Below are 22,055 nucleotides of genomic sequence, written 5' to 3' on the forward strand. Positions count from 1 at the left end.
CTTGGACTGAAAAAAACAGTACCTTTGAACAAAAGTTACTACCCTGAGTGGTGGTCTGATCTTTGGTCACTCCTCTGAAACTTGTCTTACACTGTCTTTGGCATCATGCCTGAAGAACATGCCATATTCTCATGGCTCAGAAATTGGAAATGACAGTGAATTTTTAAGAGTTTAAGAAGCAGTTTACTTATGTACTATGTTGCTTATGAAATTCACATTCAAACTTGCATTAATATTTCTGAGTTGAATGAAATTGAATGGCATGAGTGTCACTGGTGGCTATCCTAATTATATTTATGGGGAACATCTTCTACAGTCTTTGTTTGAGTACCGATCATGGTGAAAATGTGACTAGATTCTTATGTAAGTCATTTAATTTGTGTAGAATATATATGTAGTCATTATTTGAGTGTGGTGGTAAAACTTCTGCAGGAAACTGGATATGATTAACTGAAATGACAAAATCTGACTCTTATTATAAAAAGATCCAATAAAAAATTGAAATTCATTTGTCAAGTTTATACTGTTTCACCTTCCGCTCTTGAGTTACATTTCTGTTCAAACAATATATAGATGATCAGTATTTTTAATGGATACCTGCATCCTGCCAGTTACTAGTAATCGTTGAAACATTCTGTTTTGGAGCTATTTTCTGTCCACTTGTGTTTATTGATTTATGTGCCAACATAATGAAGAGTTTCCTGGTAAATATATTTGGCATGCATTAAAACTGTATTTCACTTACTATTTTTCAGTCAGTTGTTTTTTGACATGACTTTTTAGAATATTGACTGATTTATTTGATACATGCGCTCCCTGTTTATTCAATGAAGCCCTATTGAAATATTACCCTCCCAAATAGAAAATGGGAGCACCACTGGGAAACCATTCTCTTATTGGGAAAGTGCTGTTTCCCAAAAAAATTGATGCTTCTCATAATCTACAAATATATTAATAATTTATAATATTTCAGAGTAAACTTTAAGAAAAATGAGAGGAACTATGATGCAGCCAAGAGTGAAGTGTTGAAGATGATTCATGAGATTGACAAGGAACCAAAGGAGCCAGAGCCTGGTAATGCAGTGCAACATATACCCTGACCTCCCTCCATTAGGAGTGCATGCCAAACCTCAACCCTTAACCTTTTTCATTGCCAATCAAGCAGAGGGTATACTAAGTTTCCACAAATATAGATAATATTGACTAGGTTTCTCATTTTTAATACTTATGTGCTGCTGCTGTAATTTTCCATGCATAACACCCATTTGGACAGTGAGATATTGTCAAAAAAAAACAGTTGTGTATTATTCATCATGTGTAGCAAGTGTGAAAGGTAATTAATATTTTGTTTGTAGGGTGATAAATGATATCTTCCTATGCATATTAGGCACATGAAATTATGCCATCTGATTAACATTATTACGTGCCAATAATTTCAATTTTTCAAAAAGATAAAAAAACTTATCTTGAATATCTATATTTCGAGATTTAAATGTCAATATAATTAATCGACCTTAGTATAACATTGATTTTCTATCATAGAAATGATAATCTCAATTTTTCAGCAATGAAAATCCACCTTGTCCGTAAACACCACCCATGGAAGCGCATTCAGAATAAACATGGTAAATGGAAAAAACACACGACAACATATCTTAATTGACGGAACTGCTGCACCAGCTGACATAACATTAGTCATTTGAGGTGGAGAGCACATTGAGTGAGTGTGCCGTCCATCAGATGGGACATAAACTGTGGACCCCTTGGCACCTTTCATCTTTCAATGCCGATGCTGGGTTCCTCTCCACCCTTCATCCTTTCCTCTCCATTTCTAATTGCACAAAGGACCTCAGCTCTCGGTCACTTCCCCTAAAAACTACAACTCTACAATCCAAGTATAATTTACAAAAATATTACAGAAGTAATTGAAAAGCCTTCTTTTGTTACCTGTTGCAAAAAACACAACTGAAATTGAGTGCAGGTAGTGTAAGACTTTCTGATTACCAAAAGTTAATTGGTGAACGTTGGTAGTTCAGAAAGTACTTAGAAAAATTCAAAAAACCATTTTGGGTAGATTTTTTAAATTTTCCAATGTAATCTCCTCTTAGCTTAAAAAACTTTTCCTAGAGTTTTTCCTACTTTTGAAGGCATCCGAAAAGTAGGATTGTGGTAGGCCATAAAAAAACTGGCACTTGTGTAAGCAATGACCTCCTCATCCAAGGTGAAACTTTTTCTGCCCAAGCCATTTTTTCAAGTTTGGAAAGAGGAAAAAAGTTACTGGGCCGAAATCTTGGGATTATGATGGATATTGTAATAATTTGACCTTTTATACCATAATATTCGCCAGTCAAAGTGGGCAAATGTCCACCCGTGCATTGTCTTGCCAAATGAGGACAAATTTTTGTGATTTATTTGCTCAACTGGTACAATAACCATACCATAATATTCTTCATAAATCATCTGTCCTTTTGGCAAGTAATTAAAGAATATGAGTCTATATGAATTCTTATAAACTGCAGCCATCCGTATAAAAGTTCTGACAAGCCTTTCTTAACATCCTTACTCAACTTCACTTTCATCTCCTGCCCTGTCTACTCTGTTCCTGTTACTTAGCTAACATTCAACACCTATGGTATAGAATTAACCCCATGTAATGCCCATTCAATCTGGAAGTATGATGCAATTGCAAGGAAGTAAGGTGGTGGTGAACTTTGCACCGACTGCAAGTGTGGATGTGGTAGAAAGAAAGTAGGGAAAGTGAACATGTTCAAGAGGGAAGTCAAAATCTTACATGATCACAGGTGGGTAGGACTGCAACTTCCCTTGACTGCAAGTGAGTATAAGTGCTGACTCGGGGAAGTAGAGGAGATGAGTTCGGGAAAGATAAGAAGTTGCCTTTGAGGTAATGACTCTGACATGGGATGGTGGAAAGCTATTTGATATTCTTTCAATAGGTCAAGCTTATAAAACAAGGTGCATATCATGCATGGTGTTTAGCAATGGTCATATATTGCTCATTAAGACATGGACTCATCTTATACAAGGTGCACATTGTGCATGGAAAATTATGGTATGTTTACAATGTGCCGGCACCCATTTTCAAGGGATGAAAACAGATTTTTGTGTAATCACCTATTAATAACTTCCGAAGGAGGATTTTCAATCAAACTCTATATTTATTCTTGTAGCGACATCATTTTTAGTTTGCAATGCAGTGGAATTCAAGGGTGATGTGAGCAATATGTTTTGGGTTATTTCAATACAGGCTCTATAAAATCCTACAATGAATCCTTCAGATTCGCTCAATAATTCAGTTTAAGTGACAAAGGTCTAGTCCCCTGTAAATCATAAGTGTAAGGATTTGCTTGTGAACATGGAGAAAAAACACTGAATAAACATTAATTCAATGAATTATATTTTATAATTTTTATATGCAATAAAATGCCTAAAATATTGCAGTAATGATATTGAAATTTGTTGTCTCAGGCGTAACTTTATGGGATTTGCATAACATATTGAAATGTAATGAAATAATTGACTTTGTAGTTCCACACACTTTATTTTAAAAACACGACCCAGGTTTCGATGTTGAAAGTCATCATCAGGTGATGACGTCGAAACCTGGGTCGTGTTTTTAAAATAAAGTGTGTGGAACTACAAAGTCAATTATTTCATTATATTTCAATATGTAATGATATTGCATGAAGGCCCTACTTCTTTAATCAGATGTTTTCTTCTATCATTTGTTTGCAATTCCTGTGCCCACATTTTTCTTGGCAGTACATATATATATTCTAATATGTTACATATATATATATATATATATATATATATATATATATATATATATATATATATATATAAATGTATATATATATATATATATATTTATAATATCTTATTTTTTTATATTGATTTATTCAACTTTCATATGATATTTCCCTAATATTTAAATTTTTTCTTTTATTTCTTTCTCTATGTTTCTTCTGCTTTATATTCCAAGGTTTTCCTGGAGAATGATGCCTGTTTATAGTCTGTACCTTTCTTATATTTCTTTAGCAGCATTTACTTCGACCTTATTGCAAGTACTAATGAAATATTCTAATATTTTTTGAAAAATAGCAAATAAAATGTGAAAGCATGCCCAGAGGAAAATAATTTTTGTCATTTCTATTGATGACTGTTTTGTGAGTTTCCTCCTAGCTGAATCAAAGTTTTAATTTCTTTTTTGTAAGACATGAAATGAATATTTACATACATTTTTTTATCACTAGCCTTTGTATTCTTAATTAACCTGTATCGTCTATCCTTTTTTTTTTGGACAGTGCATTTTATTTGTGGCATCTTGGTAATTTTTACTTCATGGAAGTAAATGATTGATTAATTGCATTCGACTCTAGTTATGTTTTTTTAAATTTGGAAATCAAAGGAATTTAGGAAAACTCAAGGAGTTATTTGTTAAGAAAGGTGATTTAGTTTAATATATTTTGAAAATGAAATTGGTTTTAGGAGTAGAATAATAATTATGTAGTACCCTAGATCAGTTTTATAGCTAAAAAGTAGAAATTAAGAAAACTAGTTATGACCTCAAGCATTTCATTCAGTGAGAAACATAATGGAGGTAGATTTTTATACTTTTCATCAGTCAATATATAGCACTTTGTTCTTTGCAGTTTAAGAAATAATTACAACTGGATTGTTGTGGCTATTCTCATCAAGTCCTTTTATCTTAGATTATTTCAAATTTCTGATCAGAAATAACAACTGCTTTTTGTTTATTAGTTCATTTTATTGTCAATCTTGGACAAAAATAAATTTATCTTCTATGTAATAGATTATTTTGGGATTTTTCATTATACTTGCTATGTGTATGCACTATCAGATCCAGAGGTGGCTGTCAGCATGGGACCAAGGCCTCCTGTCTTCCCCGTCACTGGATTGAGGCATGTGTCTGCTCCTGAGACCAAGGTCCCATCCTCTGACCAACCCTCCTCCCCCTATGCCGTTCCCAAGGCTTCTTTGCCTCCCGGACAGAATATCTGTGCAGATTGTGAGAGGTTGATTGTGTAAGTACAGACATGGTGGCTGTGGTTGGGGCTTCTATGTCTGGCAGAAAATTCCTTCTTGCTGCTTTCTTCCACTACTTATTAATGGTATGCTTATGAAAAGTTTCTCTTGCTAATTTAATGCTTCACTCATGCATTAGTTATGGTTACAAAGCATCATTTCCCCAAAAGCTGCAGACTTGCAAGTGAACTCCCATAACCTCCCTGCTTTTCAGCTAGTTACTATTTTTCCACAAAAGAGATAACAGCTGATAAACTGGAAACTCAGTCTCAACTTCTCTGACACAGGGATTCAACCATTCAACATCATCCTATTCTAATCTTTATAGAAGCACTCTTACTAATGTATTTCTCTATTATTTTTTATTTCAGCTGTAATAATTTGTTAACTACCCCCGGAAGATAAATGCAATTTATAGGGCAACCATGTAAACCATGCACCAGATAATTTAAACTTGCTTTGTATATCTTGTATTTTTTTCCTAAATAAGGAATTCCGTGGATCCCTGGGCCTTAATGAGGTCTGCCAGTGAGATGAAAATATGCCATATAAAGTTTAGGGGTTAAATATTTATTTTAGTATATTCTCATTTACTGTCACCTTATTTTATTTTTTTGTAACTTATTCTTGAATCAAACGGCTTTTATTTCCCAACTAATGCAAGTGCTTAATTTTTCTACCCTTTACCTTTTCCCGCCGATGACATTACACAGTGCCAACTTCTTTCTTGGGCAGAACAACATTGAGATTCCCAACAAAATCCATGACTCCCACTCGAACATATTCTCCAGGCATGCAGCAGCAACAACACCAGCAGCACGAGCAATACCAACAGTCACAGCAATACCAACAGTATCAGGAACAGTCCCAACAGTATCAGGAGCAGTCCCAACAGTATTCAGAATATTCAGAGCAACACTATGAACAAACCCAGAAGTATGAATCACAATCCCTGAAGTCCTCACTGGACACTAGCCAGCAGCAGCAACCCCTAGAGCAACAGCAGCAGCAACCGCACAGGCCAATCACCCCGACCTTCCGTGCAGTCTCGCCAATCCCCCCGTACATACCTCCCCTTCCTGAGCAAGCTGCAGCTCCTAGCTCACACGATGGACACACCCTAGGGAGCACTATGCCGCCTTCAAGTGGCCAATGCCCTGGCTCTGAGCAGCCTGCACCCCCACCAGAAGCTCAGAGAAATCCCCCAGACACACAGGGCGACCAAGGGTTTCCTGGCCCTGCCCCTGGGAGTACTCCATCTGAAGCGCCCCCTGTTGAAGTAAAATGCTCAGGCTGTCAAGGCCAGATTGTGTGAGTTCAGTGTAGGTTTTTGCTGTGCCAAGTGATGCTTCACCCCTATGTGAAGTGTTGTTGCCATAAGTTCTGTTGTTTGTGCAAGGCCTCTCCTTAAACTGCTGTGTGGGGATCTGTTCATATGTTTTCCTTTACATGGCATACAGTAAATATATTTCCAGGAAAGAGATCCTTACTTTTTTTCACCCTGAAAGAAGAAAGATTAGTTGGCACTGAGAATATTTTAATGCTGTGGAATGCATAAGAGTAAGGACTAACTCCTATGTTATAATTGTAACAGCAGATTAGTTTTTCAAGAAAGAAAGCCCTTAAAGGCAGATGTAACAAGTAGTCATTTACCCTTCTTTCTTCGCAATTTGTAAAATTTATTTCTTTTCTTTAAACTACCCAATACTCCTGCTTGGATGTGATTAGTTTTTGCTATGATTTCCATAAACCATAATTGTTTTGATCTACTGCACTCTACTTCAGTGCTACTTAGCTTTCTTTTTGCAAAAGTTTTGCTAACAATACTGCATTTCATGAAATTCTAAGTTTTGCATGATAGTAGGCATTATGACTGTTATGCAGATTTCATTTTACAAAATTATTAAGTTAATGGCATTTCATTCAGAGTTTGTACCCAGGAATTAATGCATTTCTCATTTTTAATTGAAGCATTGATTTTAGTTATTTTCATACAATTGGTCATGGTGACATTTTAATATTTAAAGCAACCAAAACTATTTGCAATTTGGAGTCAAATTTTATTGTCCAACTAAGAGCATTTTGTCCGTAATAACTTATGTGGTTGGCAAAATCTGTGAAAAAGGGTTGTCAGACAATTTGACCATAAATTCAACTGATTTAATTAGTAAATTAATGTGTATTAATTCTTGATTTGTGATTCATATTGATAAGAGGGCACAAGGATAAAATGACTGATACTTAGATGTTGAGTTAGTGAAATGGGGTTTTCAGTAAGAACAGATTGATTGCTAAATAAAATACATACGCTCATTTTACTAACAATGAAGGGGCATGTTGGGCATTGCAGTGGAATCTCACTTAGTGAGCACCTTGCATAGCAAGTAATTTGCATAATGAGCAAAAAGAATTTTTTAATGACTCATAATAAGTGACTTTTTGCATAATGAGTGACGAGGAGAGGGGAATCCCTGGTGTACCTGCTACTTCAGTTTGTGTTTAGCAATAGTTTCACTGTATGTAGTGCAATGGATGTTGCACCCAAGTTGTAATGTACACCTGTAATAACAGCAGAAAAAAATTTGGTGGATGATTCTATATAATCTTTTTTATTACCTACTTTATCAAATGATATCAGTATCCCCAGTAAAGTGGGGGTTTGACTCATATGCTCATGGGAGTGATATGGACTTTGGTGTACAAAATTTCATTCATTTGGACCAGCTGTAATGACTTGTAGTATTAGAAATATTTTTAGTGAATCCTAAGAAATTTATCTCCCAAAATTTGATGAAATACCACCATAGAAAATGAATGTCCCTTAGGACTAGATATTTCCTTAGATGATGTAGTAATAATGTTTGTTGGTTCCATTTTTGTAATAAGTATGGAACATGTCACATGTAATTATAGGGCAGCCGAGTAGAGAGCTTTGACAGTGAATATTTCTGCAGGAAAGATTAAAACGTTGTTGTAGAATTTATCACAGAAATTCAATCTTTGTTGTACCATCCATTTTCATAGATACCACAAGATTAGAAATATACTTTTTGTCATGTTAACATTTTGTCCAAACTTCTTGGTACACATGAATAAAGAACAAGTTCAGGGAAGTGATGAGTGGGAGGCTCTTGTGTTTTTAGCGAGAGAATTCCAATCAAATTTTTCTGACAGAATAAATGCCATAAGGAAATACAAGTGCCAGCCTGAATTTTAAAAGCTATGTCTGTACTTTGTAATCATGTTAGTATGTCTTGTTTTGTGTGTGTAAGGCTTTTATAGTTTGCATTACTATACCTCTGTAATAGTGTGTTATATACTGTTTATTTACCTTTTTATCACATATTTCAATTCATTTAACTATTTCATCTCATAATTATAACTTTATTTGGAAATGAATAACATAATTCAATTGTTAATGAACAAAAAAAAGCTGTTTTAAAGAAATAATCTGTTACATTTTGATGCAAAAATTTTTCAGATCAATAATAATGTATTATAATGATAATGTTTATTCTCACCAGACAAACAGAATATAGTACAACAAATGACACTTGCTATAAGGCACACCATTGCACATAGACTAAACAGAAAAATGCAACTTGCGGCAACACAACTTCCTTTTTTCAAAGGGGCTTTGCTTTATAAAAAGGAAGTTATGTTGCTGCACCCTTCACCATATTTCCCAGCCCATAAGACACACCCTGATTTTTCCGGTCATAAAATATGAAAAATGCTTGGATTAGACAGAAAAGATCTAGATATTTTGATGTTAAAACTGAACAAAAAGTAAGCAGCTTCATTGCCAATATTCATTATATGCCATTGTTCATTCATCATAGAATTTCATAAAGTTGACATCACTGTGCTAGAATGCATTTCACCTGCCTTGTTTCAGTATTCTGATGCATAATTAACAAATTCAAGTTTAAATGAAGTACTGCATTACAATTTCCTCTCTTTACATCCCATGAGGTTATTATCGTTTTTATTTTTTTGGGTGAAGATTTTGTTCTAATTTTAATATTATCGAAAACTGTATTTAAAGCAACCATTTTCAATTGAATGAAATCCTCTATCTCTTTCATTGGGTTAGTGCCTCCATATCTGCCGATGTTTTGATAACAGACTTGGTCATTGTCCTCAGGGCTGTGAGGATAATGATGGAGTCGGTTATCAAAATGTCAGCGGCTATAAAGACACTACCCCGAGAAGTAGAAGACCCAAGAGAATTTCACTCAACAGATATGCCAGGAAAGCACAAGATCTTTCAACCATTTTCTATGGCTTACACATCTGCAAGCTTTGAATGAATTTCAATCAGCATGAAACCTTAATTTATGAAGAATTTTTTCACTTCACAATACTCGATTTTTTCCATTTCTAATGAGATATGTAAGACGGAACTAAGGGAGGAAGGAAGTTAGCGGAATTGAAGAAGTGTTTATTGTAGATAGGAATATCAGGCCGTGTTTTTGTGAGGAGAGGCAAGGAAATGTATCATTGTAATGTCATATGGCCTGTGTCAATCCAAAGCCTTCCTTAAACTATTGAACTCAAATAATAATGTCAATGGTATAAGAAATATGATTCAAATGCCCCAAAACTTACAAAATTGTTTGCTATCTTCCAAGATCTGTGTGAAAAAGCATAGCCTTTCAACACTGTAAGTTGAAATGGGCACTGTGACAATTATATTAATGTTTGAAAATAATTTTCAAATAATATATACTTGGGTATAAAACATGGCAAATGTTGTGATGCATACAAAATTGTTTTTGACATGAAAAAGTGAGGCTCATTGTGTTTATAAGATTTCTCCAGAAAAGATTTAATGCATGTTTTTATGTATCAGCATAAATTAATGGGTATTTTCTATGGATGAAGGTAATGTAATCTTTGAATGAGAGAGTGAACCAAAAAAAGGAACTGCTACTTTTCAGGGGTGTGTTTGTTCGCATCAAGGATAAGAACCTCCATGTCGAATGCTTCAAATGTGCTACCTGTGGAACATCTCTAAAGAATGTTGGTGAGTTATTCCCAATAAATGTGTATATAATATATAAACTACACGAGTTCTGTTCAAAAAATATCGCAAATTTTGAATTTTTGCGGGTTGCTTATATTTGATTTTTTATTTTTTTGTGGTTGGTACTTATGTCTCTCACTTATGCCGAAAAGTTCGGCCGTTTTGAATGTTCATGTAATTGTTGACAGGTGTTTTATTTGGACATATTTTGGCTTGTCTTCAATTTTTGCCTGTTCCAAAAAATGGATCAAAGAATCCGTATCAAATTTGTGTAAAAAAACAAAATTAAGTGCGCGGATGCATTCCGAATGATGACTGTGGCATATATGGAAGCTACCTTGGACCAAAGCAACGTTTATCGGTGGTACAAAATGTTCTCAGAGGGCCGAGAAGATGTGAACGACGAAGAGCGTGCCGGACACCCGAGCACGTCAACAACAGACGAAAACATTAATGAAGTGAAGAAAATAGTATTGGCCAATCATCGAATCACCGTTAGAGAAGTTGCTGAGGGCCTAAACATATCGATTGGCTCGTGCCATTTAATTTTTACCAATGATTTGGGCATGACACGGGCCGCCGCGAAATTCGTACCAAAATTGCTCAATTTCGACCAAAAACAGCAACGCATTAACATTGCTAATGAGGTGTTGGACTCTGTCCACAACCACCCACATTTGCTCCAGAGGGTCATTACTGGTGACAAATCATGGATATATGGTTATGACGTGGAAACTAAAGCTTAATCATCCCAATGGAAGCTGCAGAACAAACCAAAACCAAAAAAAGCGCGCAAAGTTTGGTCGAATGTGAGAGTTTTGCTTACAGTTTTCTTCGATTGCAGGGGCGTGGTGCCTCATGAGTTTTTGCCACAGAGTAGAACGGTAAATAAGGAATATTACCTGCAAGTTATGCACAATTTGTGCAAAGCATTCTGCCACAAACGCTCGGATTTGTGGTGGACGCTACGCTACAATTTACGAGATAAAGACTGCATCGAAGGAGAAGCTGAACAAGATCACAAAAATGATTTTTTGAAGTGCTTCAAGAATTGGAAAAAACGTTGGCACAAGTGTATAATATCTAATGGGGATTACTTAGAAGGGAACAAAATAGATATTCATGAATAAATAAATAATTTTTTGGAAAAACGTAAAATTCACGATACTTTGTGAACAGACCTCATACTTGAGGTTTGCTGAAATTCTTATCCTAAAGAGCACATGCTGTAGTGAAAACTTTGAGAAATGTGGAATTTTATTAAATGACCACAATGGCCAGAAAAGAAACAAAAGGCGTCTCATACCCTGCCTTTTCAGTTATTGATATTTCTATTTACAATATCTATGCCAGGAAAAAATTTTAGGAGAGGGTGAGATAAAGAGTTTTTTGCTATTCATGTTCAACATTTATTTTGCTAAAACTCTTGCTTTAGTTACTCATGCTCTTACTTTACACTGTATTTTACACAAAGAGCTATAATGTTTATTTTCTCTAATTTTATTTCTTTAAAGGTGTACATCTAGTATTTTTGTTAAGAAATCTATCTCTTTTATAATTCTGTGTCTAATTTATTTCAGGGTATTACAACATCAACAACAAACTTTACTGTGACATCCATGCTAAGCTTGTGGCCCGGCATCACCCCCCAGCTCCTAATCTTGAACCAGTCACTGTGCCCCCGTGAGTAAATTTCCAAGCCCATGAATACATTCCAGCAAGGGCTGACTTGGTTTTTTCATTGGAGGGTAGAAGGGTGTTAAATGATATTATTTTGCATAAAACAAAATTAGAACAATTGAAAAAAATGGGTGAAATAAAAGTGTCAATATGGTTTTCCAAAATTATCTCATAATACTTCTACAAAGGATTCCTCTGAGCTTTTATAATTATTATTGTTAATTATTCACTTTCAATTGTGTTCATCCTTTGAATAAATTCAACCGAGCTGTGATGATTACAAGTATGTTAGGCCTGTGATCACTGATGTGTTAACAGTTATGTAGGTAACTACAATCAAGTTAGTTGCTTTGTATTCAATTCAAGTATGAAAGATTAGGAAAAGAAATGCCACAAAAAGATTTGAATAAAAAAACAGAAATAATCTTGAAATTAATTGTTTGCGTCAAGTTTTATGGGCATTTAGATAAACCTTCAAGAGGCCAGGACAAGTCTTTCCACCCTAGGATTAGGTCTAGGTCTAAGATTACTGGAATGCCCTTTTAAGTTGAATACAGATCTAAAATTGCACTTTTAAGTATTTGCTATGTTTAATAGATATTTTAAAAATGAAATGAACTGATATACTAAGTTTTAAAACATTGATCATTAATAATAACTTCAGAAAATTGGTGAAGCTCCATCCACTGACTTACTTAACCAAATAATTCTAATCAAATGTCTAGGGGTAGGTCTGGTAACATTCATATTGCCTCTTTCCTCCTCCTTCCCTTTGACCCTGCCTGCTTCATGAGTTGTGATCCCAAGGATAGCTGACCAACTGGAATTATAATGATAGTTATGGTAGCAGTAGTGGAAAAGCCCCTCTTGTCATTTCTTTACACACACTGCTTATTGCATTTCCTGGTCTCTCTAGTCATCTTGCTAGTGCTGAGTAAAACTTCCTCTAATATTCATTACTGTGAGGCCAACTGTGAAATATTAAAATAATGCATTTAATTGATGGTTTCAGCCTCTTCTTTGTGAAATCTAATGATCATGATGAGAGCTTTACTTATAGATTTTATGGAATGTTATTTCAGAGCACCTATTTCATTGATGAGTCAACATGTATGGAATGTTGGGCCTTGTATGGAAGGGGGAGTGGTTTGTGGGGAGGGTGTGGGAGTGAAGAGGGATGAAAGTGGGTGGGAGGATTGACTGTCAGGTAGGAAAGGAGTCAGTTGACAATGGCTTAGGTATTTCCATGGAAGAGTTTCTAGCTTAAGCAGTCTAAGGAGGGGGGAGAGGGAGGAGAAAGGTGGTCAAGGACTGCATTAGTCAGGGTGCCCAGGAGAGGGAAGGTATGTTTATAATTTCTCGTGTAGCAATTGTTCACTTCCTTATTTGGTCAGCCGTCTTCTTCTCAGTATCCGAACTAATTCTGCAGTTAGGCTTATAACAACAATCAACCCATATATATTCTCATGCTCCAGCAATCTTTGAGGTAGTCAAAAGTCACCAAATTTCATATTAACGAGAGAGCACCGTCAAGTGGTGCAGTGGCAGATCCATGATGGTGGCATACTCTGTGGGGTGGATCCAGAGCTCTTGAAACAAGTGCTTCCTTAAATAATAGTGCAAGCTTTCTACGGCTGCCTTGGTGAGGTAGTAGGAGACTCAATAGTGTCAGTCTCACCTCAAAATAAAGATGATTACCTAACTATCTCTTCTTTGATAGTAAGTCGGCATTGGAGTAATGCATAAAATTATATCATGACTGCTGAGACCTATGTAATGGTGAAGGAAAAAAATTGATTCAATTGTCTGGGCAAAGGTCATGCACAGAAGTATTAATTTACTGTACAAGTATATTTAGTATACATATATGTATCCATTTCAGAAAAGAGAGGTAAATGTTGGAATTGTCTATACTTTCCCAATTATAGGTGGATCATCTTCATTAGCCGTGTTGATTGAAAGTTTAACCCACTAGGTATGTAGTTTACAATGCAACAATAGCACCTGCTAATGCATTTGTGGTTGATAGGGGACACACTCTTTGTTAATTACAAATGTGATTGAATAAATGAAACTATTTAATAGTTTTCTAAGCTTTTTCTTTTTTGTTATGTCAGTGGCGGCAAGGCACCAGCTGGTGCAATCTCTGCTGCCCTTGCTCACAGTATGGCTTCACCTGGTGGTCCTGGAACTCCAACACCACTTGCCACTGCACCAATGTCTCCACAGCCTGGAACAATGGCTCCCCTGCCATTCCATGTAAGCTAACCCTCTGTTGATGATAATTCCGATTTATGAGTGGATTATTCAATGATTTCATATCTGTGGAATCCAAATGTAATTCAGTTTAGTGCCTGTTGTAAATCCTTTTCAATTTCTTGTTAGGAATGAATCGAACCAATTTTTTTTGCATGAATGTTTGTTGACTATATAATTTCGAAAATTAACAAAATTGGGGTGAATAGTAAAGTGATGATGATTGGTTCTTTTTTGTCTCAATTATTATACCTCATAAATTTTTTCCATGGTATAATTGAGATAACAATTCTGTTAATTAGACCTGAACTTGTATTTATTAGTAGTGATGATGAGGGCTCTAGATGGCTAATTTCTATTTCATTTGTCAGTTTTGATAAATGCTGACTTTACGCTGGATCACAGTCAAGGTCCATTTATAGTTTATGCAAGTAAATGTGAAAAATAGCATTGGGAAATCAAATTGGAAATGGTATGTATCTTTAAGGGATGAATTAGTTGGATGTAATAATTCTTCTGTTCATCGAGTTGTTGTTGAACATTAAGTTACAAGTCAGGATCAGATAGTACTCTATTGAGACACACTATATAAAGTTTGAAGAGATTGACGTGGTAGACCATACCTTATGTGAAAATAAGGGTCTATACATTTTTTTCTACATATTATTAAAATCTAGCAGTTCCATGTTTAATCTTGTTATTTTTAGAAAATGTTTATTTTGTTCCTTGTACATTTTTTCATCACGTATTTCAAGAAAAACTTTCTTTTACTTGAGACTGATATATGTTTGGCTAAGCCCAACTAAAGTGAAATTGCCCTTGCCACTGTGGCATTCTTATTGAGGTGTACCGTTCTTGTGAAACAGTACATCCCTGATTTTTCATATTATTGGATTAACTGGCCCAAAAATTCATGTTCCCCTGAGTAGGAGTTTACCATCAATAACTTGTGGTTACGAGAGCACTTTTGATTAGAATGGCGTTCTCAATATTCTCTATCTAATCATATATACTTGTAGCAGGATTTTTTTCACATTTTCAATATCATATTGAGACTACCAACTATTTTTTATCATTTATGGCACCTGCAGTCAATAGTTATTCGCACATGGCCAGTATCATCCCAAACATGAATCTATTTGGGGATGCAGAATGTAGTGGATTGCTGAAAATTTTTCCTGAAAACACAAAAAGCTTAGAAATTTTAATACAGTTGAATATCAAGGACCACATGATTCTGATTCTGAATTGTTATAGCTTGATTTATTGGGATGGATTTTGGAATTTAAGCATGATGCTATTTAAATGAAAATTTATAACATAATTGTCCATTAATAGCAAACTTCTCTGTTATAGCTAAAATTCAAACAAAGAGCAGCTTTTTTGAATAAAAAATATAATGATTTTATATTTTCATCCTATTGAAAACCACAGTTTATAATTCATTTTACTAAGGTATAGTGGCACCCTAATGTGATCAGTATGACAAATAACAGAATCTCTGGAAAAAATGCCCTATTTATTATATAGGATACTGCACTCGCAGAGATCATTCAATATTGTGAGTAATTCAACATTACTCAAGAATCGGAATATGGGCCTTTTGAGGCTGTTTATTTTCTATGGGAATTATGGTTGCTAAGAGAATTTATGGCAGGAAAACATATATTAACCTCCTCTTGGGTTTAGATTTATGTTTCCATATAAAACAGGGGTTCACATCAAGGTGATCTGGATGTTTTATATTGATGACACGTTATTTCTATTCGGTCACTTTCAATAGCATTCAGACATTGATATGGAAGAAGTACTGAGGCTTGGCACTAGCTAGCAGTATGTTGAACAAACTATTTGAAATGTAAAAACCATTTTGGCCACCTTTCTTGAACTGAAGCTTTTGTCCTAGGGTTTGTCACGTGGCCAACAGGTGGAAAAGTTGACAAAAAGTCTGGAATAAAATAATTAATTTTATTCAAAAATTTAAGGAAAAACCAAGTATTTTGATCAAATATGAGTCTTTGACGTGCAGATTTATATTATGGTATGAGAATCAGGAATACCCTGCAGTTATTATATTCTTTTTAGTTTTGTGATCAGTGGGTATGCATTTCCCATACGACATTGCATATGCAGGCACTAACAATAAAAAAAAGACTGCTGAGTTACTAATTCTCCTTCAAATTGAATTGCTAACAGAATTAGTAGTCTTGATTCAAGTCCAAATTGAATTAAATGTGTTGCTTTCTTGAAATAATTTTTCTTTTTTTCTTTTACAACATCCTTTGTGTTTTAATTTGTTTTTTATTAAATATCAATAACACTCTTTTTATATCCTTGTATGAAATCATACCTTTGTGTTTGTTTTGTTTTATTTTTGCCTGTTATCTCCTTTTTAAATTTATTTTGCAATTTTTACTAATTTTATTTTGTTAATCTGTGTAATATAGTTTGAACCATTTGAGCATGTCTTTGATGAATTCCAGCCTGTCTCAAAAAGCACTGAATTGGAACAGTCCGAAACTGATTATCCATCTGGGGTAATGCAACTTATTGAGCCGAACCAGACAGAGACTGTAAGACCAGCGGAGGAATTTGATGACACGAAAGCAGAGACCCCAGAAAATGACAATGCCATCAGCTCAAGAGCCACAGTGATAGACAGTAGCATAGCCAGGAAAACAAATGATTATATTCCACATAAAGGAATCAGAGGCGATATCAGTACAAGTATTCAAGCACATATTGCCAATGAAAACAAGCCTATTATCCATGAAACAGAGCCTAGTTTTCCAGGGACAAGCAGCAAGGATGTAATGGCTGATAGCAATGTACCAAAAGAAGTTAAAACTCTGTCAGAGGGCAGTAATAGCACTCATTCTGTCATGATTATTGCTGAAAGCAACAACAACAGCATTTCCAATGAAACAAATAGCACCATTATGGACAATGACACTGAGAAGGAATCCAAGGTATAATATTTCCATAATATAATATTTTTATAATATGAAGGGGACTTCTCTATTGGTACTTTCTCTCTAATGATTATGATTCCTCTGTTGTATTTGGCTTTGGGCCTTTTTCTCACTCTGCTGCCTATATCCAACTTCTGTAGTGAGTTTTTTATCTGGGGAAAATTTGTAGCTACCATATTTCCTGGCCCATAAGATGCACCGGCACACTGTGAATTTTTTAGATTGGAACTTATTGAGAATACTTGGATCAGACAAAAAATAATCAAAGTATTTTGATGTTAATGCCTAATACAAAGAAAATAAATTGCAGCATTTAAAAATTAGCAGCTACACACATATCAATGAATTATTTCATATTTCATCGTAGAATCCCAGAAATTTGTCATTACTGCTGCCAAATCATTGCCACAGTTATTCTCCCTGGGTTTATCTCTTTCATATTACACAATGTCGTCTTTGCTCTTTCCACATTTTTAATAAGACATTGTGACAGTCTGACTCTTAGCCTTCTGCCTGGACTTTTTCAATCAATAGTAAACATAAGAAATCTATGTTTGATTATTGCCATCAGTTTGATGTCATGAGTTAGTACCTTATGACCTTTCTTTCGTGTTCAAGTGGCAGTTTTTGTACTGTTATAGATCTGGTATGTATAGACAGACCATTTCTCTTTGTGAATCTCTCGCACCAAATGATTCAGAAAAATCGGCAGTAGACATAGACCTATTGCTTATTTTCTCACTTCAGTAACATCATTTTTTTTAAAACTGTTATCCCATTTTTCCTATGATTTATTATTTAGTTCTTAACATGATCCTCAAGCTTTGGCCATTTGAAAGCATATTAACATTAAGTTTTTTTATTTTACTTGCGTCTCTGCATTTACTCAATCCACCTTCTGCTTCTTCTATTCTCATGTCATATTCTCAGTCGGAGGTGGCCAAAACAACTTTCTTCAGCTGCCTAATCACTGCTTTCTGAAGTGCTCGGTCTCTTAAGATCTCACGAGGTTATTCTATTTTTAACTTTGTATGCAACAGTTAATTTCTGTTATTATTTAATTATTATCAACATTTGTGTTAAAAGCAACCATTTTCCATACCTTTACAACACTCTCATGTCACCTAACATTGAGTGACTGTAGACTCCTGCCAAATAGCCTGCCAATACAGTGTATCAGGAGAGATGCACTGTATTAGCGGAAGGGTAACATCGCCATTAGCCCCATGTACATAAGTCTTGTAGGAGCACCACATGTGAGATTAAATATTTTGCGCTTCATTGTATATAAATACAATTAATTTGGGAATTTCTTTAAGAAGTACTTCCTACAAAATATGAAAATTCTGTTGCTTAGTACTGGCTCAAAATGGTGATATTATCAAAATGTGTATTAAAGGCAACCATATTCTTTGTCTTCTTCAGGAAAAAGTATTTAATGGTACTTTTGCAGTGAACTGGCTTGTGTTTACAGTTTGAAGTTATATCCCTGGCCCATAAGGCACAGGCTGATTTTAGAGTCAATTTTGGAGTAAAAAAAGTGCACCTTATGGGCTGGGAAATATGATGTTATAACCATTGAATAAATTATCTAGGCTTACTCCTCATTTCAACAAACATGAATATTCATTGATTATCTTGTCTGAAGTAATTTTATCCATTTTACTATAGTTCTACATATATATTGTAGGATAATTCACAATATGTGCAAACATCACCAGGCATAAGGTTGCCATGTAGCCCTATTTACATTATGTACCATTGCCTAATTGTGAATTTTTAAATGTTCTTTGGGTAAGTAGTATTGGTATTCTGATACATTAATCCATGCATTATTGGTATACTACTGACTGAGGTAGATTTTGGATGGACACAGACTATACAATAGTACAACTGTTATTTATGTCCCTTCACTTTGGAGAAGGATAAATGATTACTCAGGTGATGGTCAGTTTGGATTCAGAAGATGAGCCATAATTGTTAGAGGCCATTAATAGAAAGTAGCATAGAATGCAATTAGTATGTATTTGTTTGTTTCATCAATTTGAGAAGGCATTTGATAGTGTTAATTGGGTAGAATAAATGCTCATATTTATGGGAGTGTTTTGAAGGAATATGAGGCTTATTCATGACCTGTATGTCTCAGACTGCTCTGGTGTGAGTGGGGGATGGAAGGTCAGGATAGCCAGTATTTGGCGTAGGGTTTTTAGGCATGGGTGTCCATTATGACCCATTTTTTTCTTCAACATATATGTAGAGCAAATGGTCAAAGAGGCATGGTTGAACTGGAGGTAGAAGTGAAAGTTAGTGGAGAACTCATAAAATCAGATTTTTGAATGATGAATAGTTTGCTAGTCTGTGAAGGGCTTGCAAGCAATTCTAAGTGGATTGGAATGTCAGCACAATAGAGTTGGGATAAGAATCAATGTAAACAAACAAAAGGTGTGCTCTTTTTGAGATAGAGAAAATCTTAGTTTAACATTAAAATAGGAGAGGAAAAATTTGACTGGTTGGACCAGTTAACCTATCTCTGATGTTTTTTTAAAATGAAAAGTTGAAATTTATTTCATCCAGCGGTATGTTGGACCAATTTTTTTAAAGCATCTATGAAATAAATTCTGTAATGTGATACTTATATGCAAGGTGACATTACGAAACAGCTCCCAGCTTCTCCTGGCTATACATAAGTTGGCTCTTTGATTTGTTAATAACAATAAACATTCAAAATGTCCCTAGAATTCAGGTGAATGGAGAAAGAAGTGTCATTAGTTTCATAGTGTAAACATTATGCTGTGCATGGATTGGTGGAATATAAGTTTCCAAGGTGAAGGTCTCCATGTCTACTTTGATGGTTGAATTCTTACAGGCCCCCCGGGTTGGAACGAGCCATGTCCATGCTCCCCGTACCATCATTCAGGTAGTATAGACACACAGAAGAGCATGAGGTGTTTAGCCAGAGCTGTGCACTGCAATTCAAAACTGCTTCCCTAAGATATGCTTCAATAATGATGTCAATGCAAAATTAATTTTTAAACTTTTTTTCTACAGCATAGTGAGAACATTGAAACATTAGTGCTCTTCTGATAACCTTATGACCTTAACAAAACTTAATGAACAAAAACATATCTAAACACACACACATATACATATGTATCTAAATAGAGAACCTAATAGAGTAGATGGAGCATATTATTATCAGAGTACTTCCTAGTTTGAGTAGGCTTGCTTGCCATTAGATGTGGTTACTAAGTATGTGTTTGTATGAGTTTTATTAATCAAATAATTGGAGTAGCTAATACTCATGTGCTTTAACTTTTCTGTTACATTATATCAGTGTCATATCTCTAAATACAACTGGCTGTGATTCTGTTTCTGATTTATTTGAGATTATTAAAGCTTGGACCCATAAAAAGGAAAAACCCCAGAATCTTTAAATTTATGACCTTAAGATTCTTTTTGTCAAAGAAGATGAACTACCGGCTGAAAATCATTTAAACTTTTTTCCATTATCAATGCTTTGATTGGCTTTTTAAGAATTTTGGGTAAACACTTAAGTATGCGGAGAATATATGCACAAGCACATAAGTTCTTGTGCGTACATTCTTCGAAAATGTGTTTTATTAATTTCTATGGGTTTTGACATTGAATATGAGTAGACTATTAATACATGCATCCCTTGTATTTGTTATGAATTCAAGCATTGCTGAATATCAGTCTGTATTCAGGCAGATTACTCTTAGGTTTATTAGTGTGACCTTTGAATTGTCAATCTAATGACATTCATTTCTTATCCATAAATTCATTCTTTTGTTTTGTACTTTGAAATTATGCCAGAGAAAATTTGATTAATAATAAGACAAGTAGGTAATGTATTTTATTAATTTTCCTAGTCTAATTTAAATATTAATAACTAAGTAAAATTGAGCTATTGTTGGTGATAGATGTCCCTGAACGAGTAAACGTGACCTAATTGATGTTTCTGTGCTATATTCTCACTTGAAACAATTGGCAGTCCCCATCCAACACTGCCCCTAAGATGTTCTCGTCTGTGTCTGCCCCAGCACCAACTGCAAGTGTCACGCGCCCAACATCTGGTGAGTCCTACTATTTTTTTTAGCCTACCAGTGTTCTCAAGGCCATAATTTTTCAGATTAACTCTGAAATTTATTTGAAAATTAAGATTCATATTACTTGTGCACTTCCATTCAATTTTTTGTCCATGTTATTGAAATTAGAGTCCCAACACTGTGTCAAGCTTGAAATGGTCTTTTTTCCACTTCGGTATCAGTTAGTCAGGGGCTGAGAGAGACTGCGATAGTAATAATAATACATTTTACTAGCCCAACTGTCATATTACAGAACACCATGTGGACGGTGTATGTACATGACATAATTCACACCAAAGTGGAGTGTAATGCATACAGACTTACTTGGGATACAAAATATGGTGACAGTAATTACATTAAATGTGGCACACACACACAAATTAAATTAAGCATATGGACAAATATTTGTTGAATCATGGAGCATTGATATAAGTGAGATGAAGAGCATTGCTATTAAGTAAAAGTATGAACTCCATGATCAGGAATATTGTTGAGATATTCATCAACTGAGTAGCACATGTTACATTGCATCTTTTTAATTTATGTTTGAATGCAGTATTTTCCTTTATATCCTTTATACTTTTGGGTTCTTTGTTATTATTTTTATTTGTTTGTATAACCTGATGCCCATTTCCATGTGCCCTAATTTCTATACTTTAGTTCTAATGTTGCCATAATGGATGTTGTGCCTTCCTCTGGTGTATTGATGATGATAGTTGGAGTTATATATATTTAATATGTCAGAGAAAGAATTGGTCCTAAGATAATGTCATATGTGATAAATGTAGTATGTCAGAATAAGATTGATCCTAACTTGTGAGGAACTGGTGAAGATGTACTATAAATGTCGGAGGTGGTATTTGATCCCATTCATACCAAGGGTGACTTCTTGAGAAGGCTCTCTTAGATAAAATTAAAACCATTATAGCGAGACTCATCTAATTT

The 22,055-nt window shown here is 34.8% G+C and overlaps 1 protein-coding gene across 7 annotated transcripts in view; it reads left to right on the forward strand.

Moving 5' to 3' along the window:
• Positions 1 to 22,055, forward strand: part of Zasp52 (Z band alternatively spliced PDZ-motif protein 52) — a 154,180-nt gene that overhangs the window by 107,147 nt on the left and 24,978 nt on the right. For 4 of the 7 annotated variants that reach the window (XM_071586344.1, XM_071586346.1, XM_071586345.1 and 1 more), the window contains exons 6-12: positions 974 to 1,074; positions 5,781 to 6,378; positions 10,011 to 10,096; positions 11,677 to 11,779; positions 13,894 to 14,035; positions 16,516 to 17,001; positions 21,017 to 21,098. In XM_071586344.1, the coding sequence (XP_071442445.1) occupies positions 974 to 1,074; positions 5,781 to 6,378; positions 10,011 to 10,096; positions 11,677 to 11,779; positions 13,894 to 14,035; positions 16,516 to 17,001; positions 21,017 to 21,098 (1,598 nt within the window). Of the gene's footprint in view, positions 1 to 973; positions 1,075 to 4,882; positions 5,067 to 5,780; positions 6,379 to 10,010; positions 10,097 to 11,676; positions 11,780 to 13,893; positions 14,036 to 16,515; positions 17,002 to 19,870; positions 19,922 to 21,016; positions 21,099 to 22,055 lie in introns of all 7 variants that reach the window. The other 3 variants (XM_071586348.1, XM_071586349.1, XM_071586350.1) reach the window with 3 other exon arrangements.

Source organism: Hetaerina americana, unplaced genomic scaffold (genome assembly GCF_022747635.1).
Source record: "Hetaerina americana unplaced genomic scaffold, ioHetAmer1.1.p SCAF_22, whole genome shotgun sequence".
NCBI lineage: Eukaryota > Metazoa > Arthropoda > Insecta > Odonata > Calopterygidae > Hetaerina > Hetaerina americana.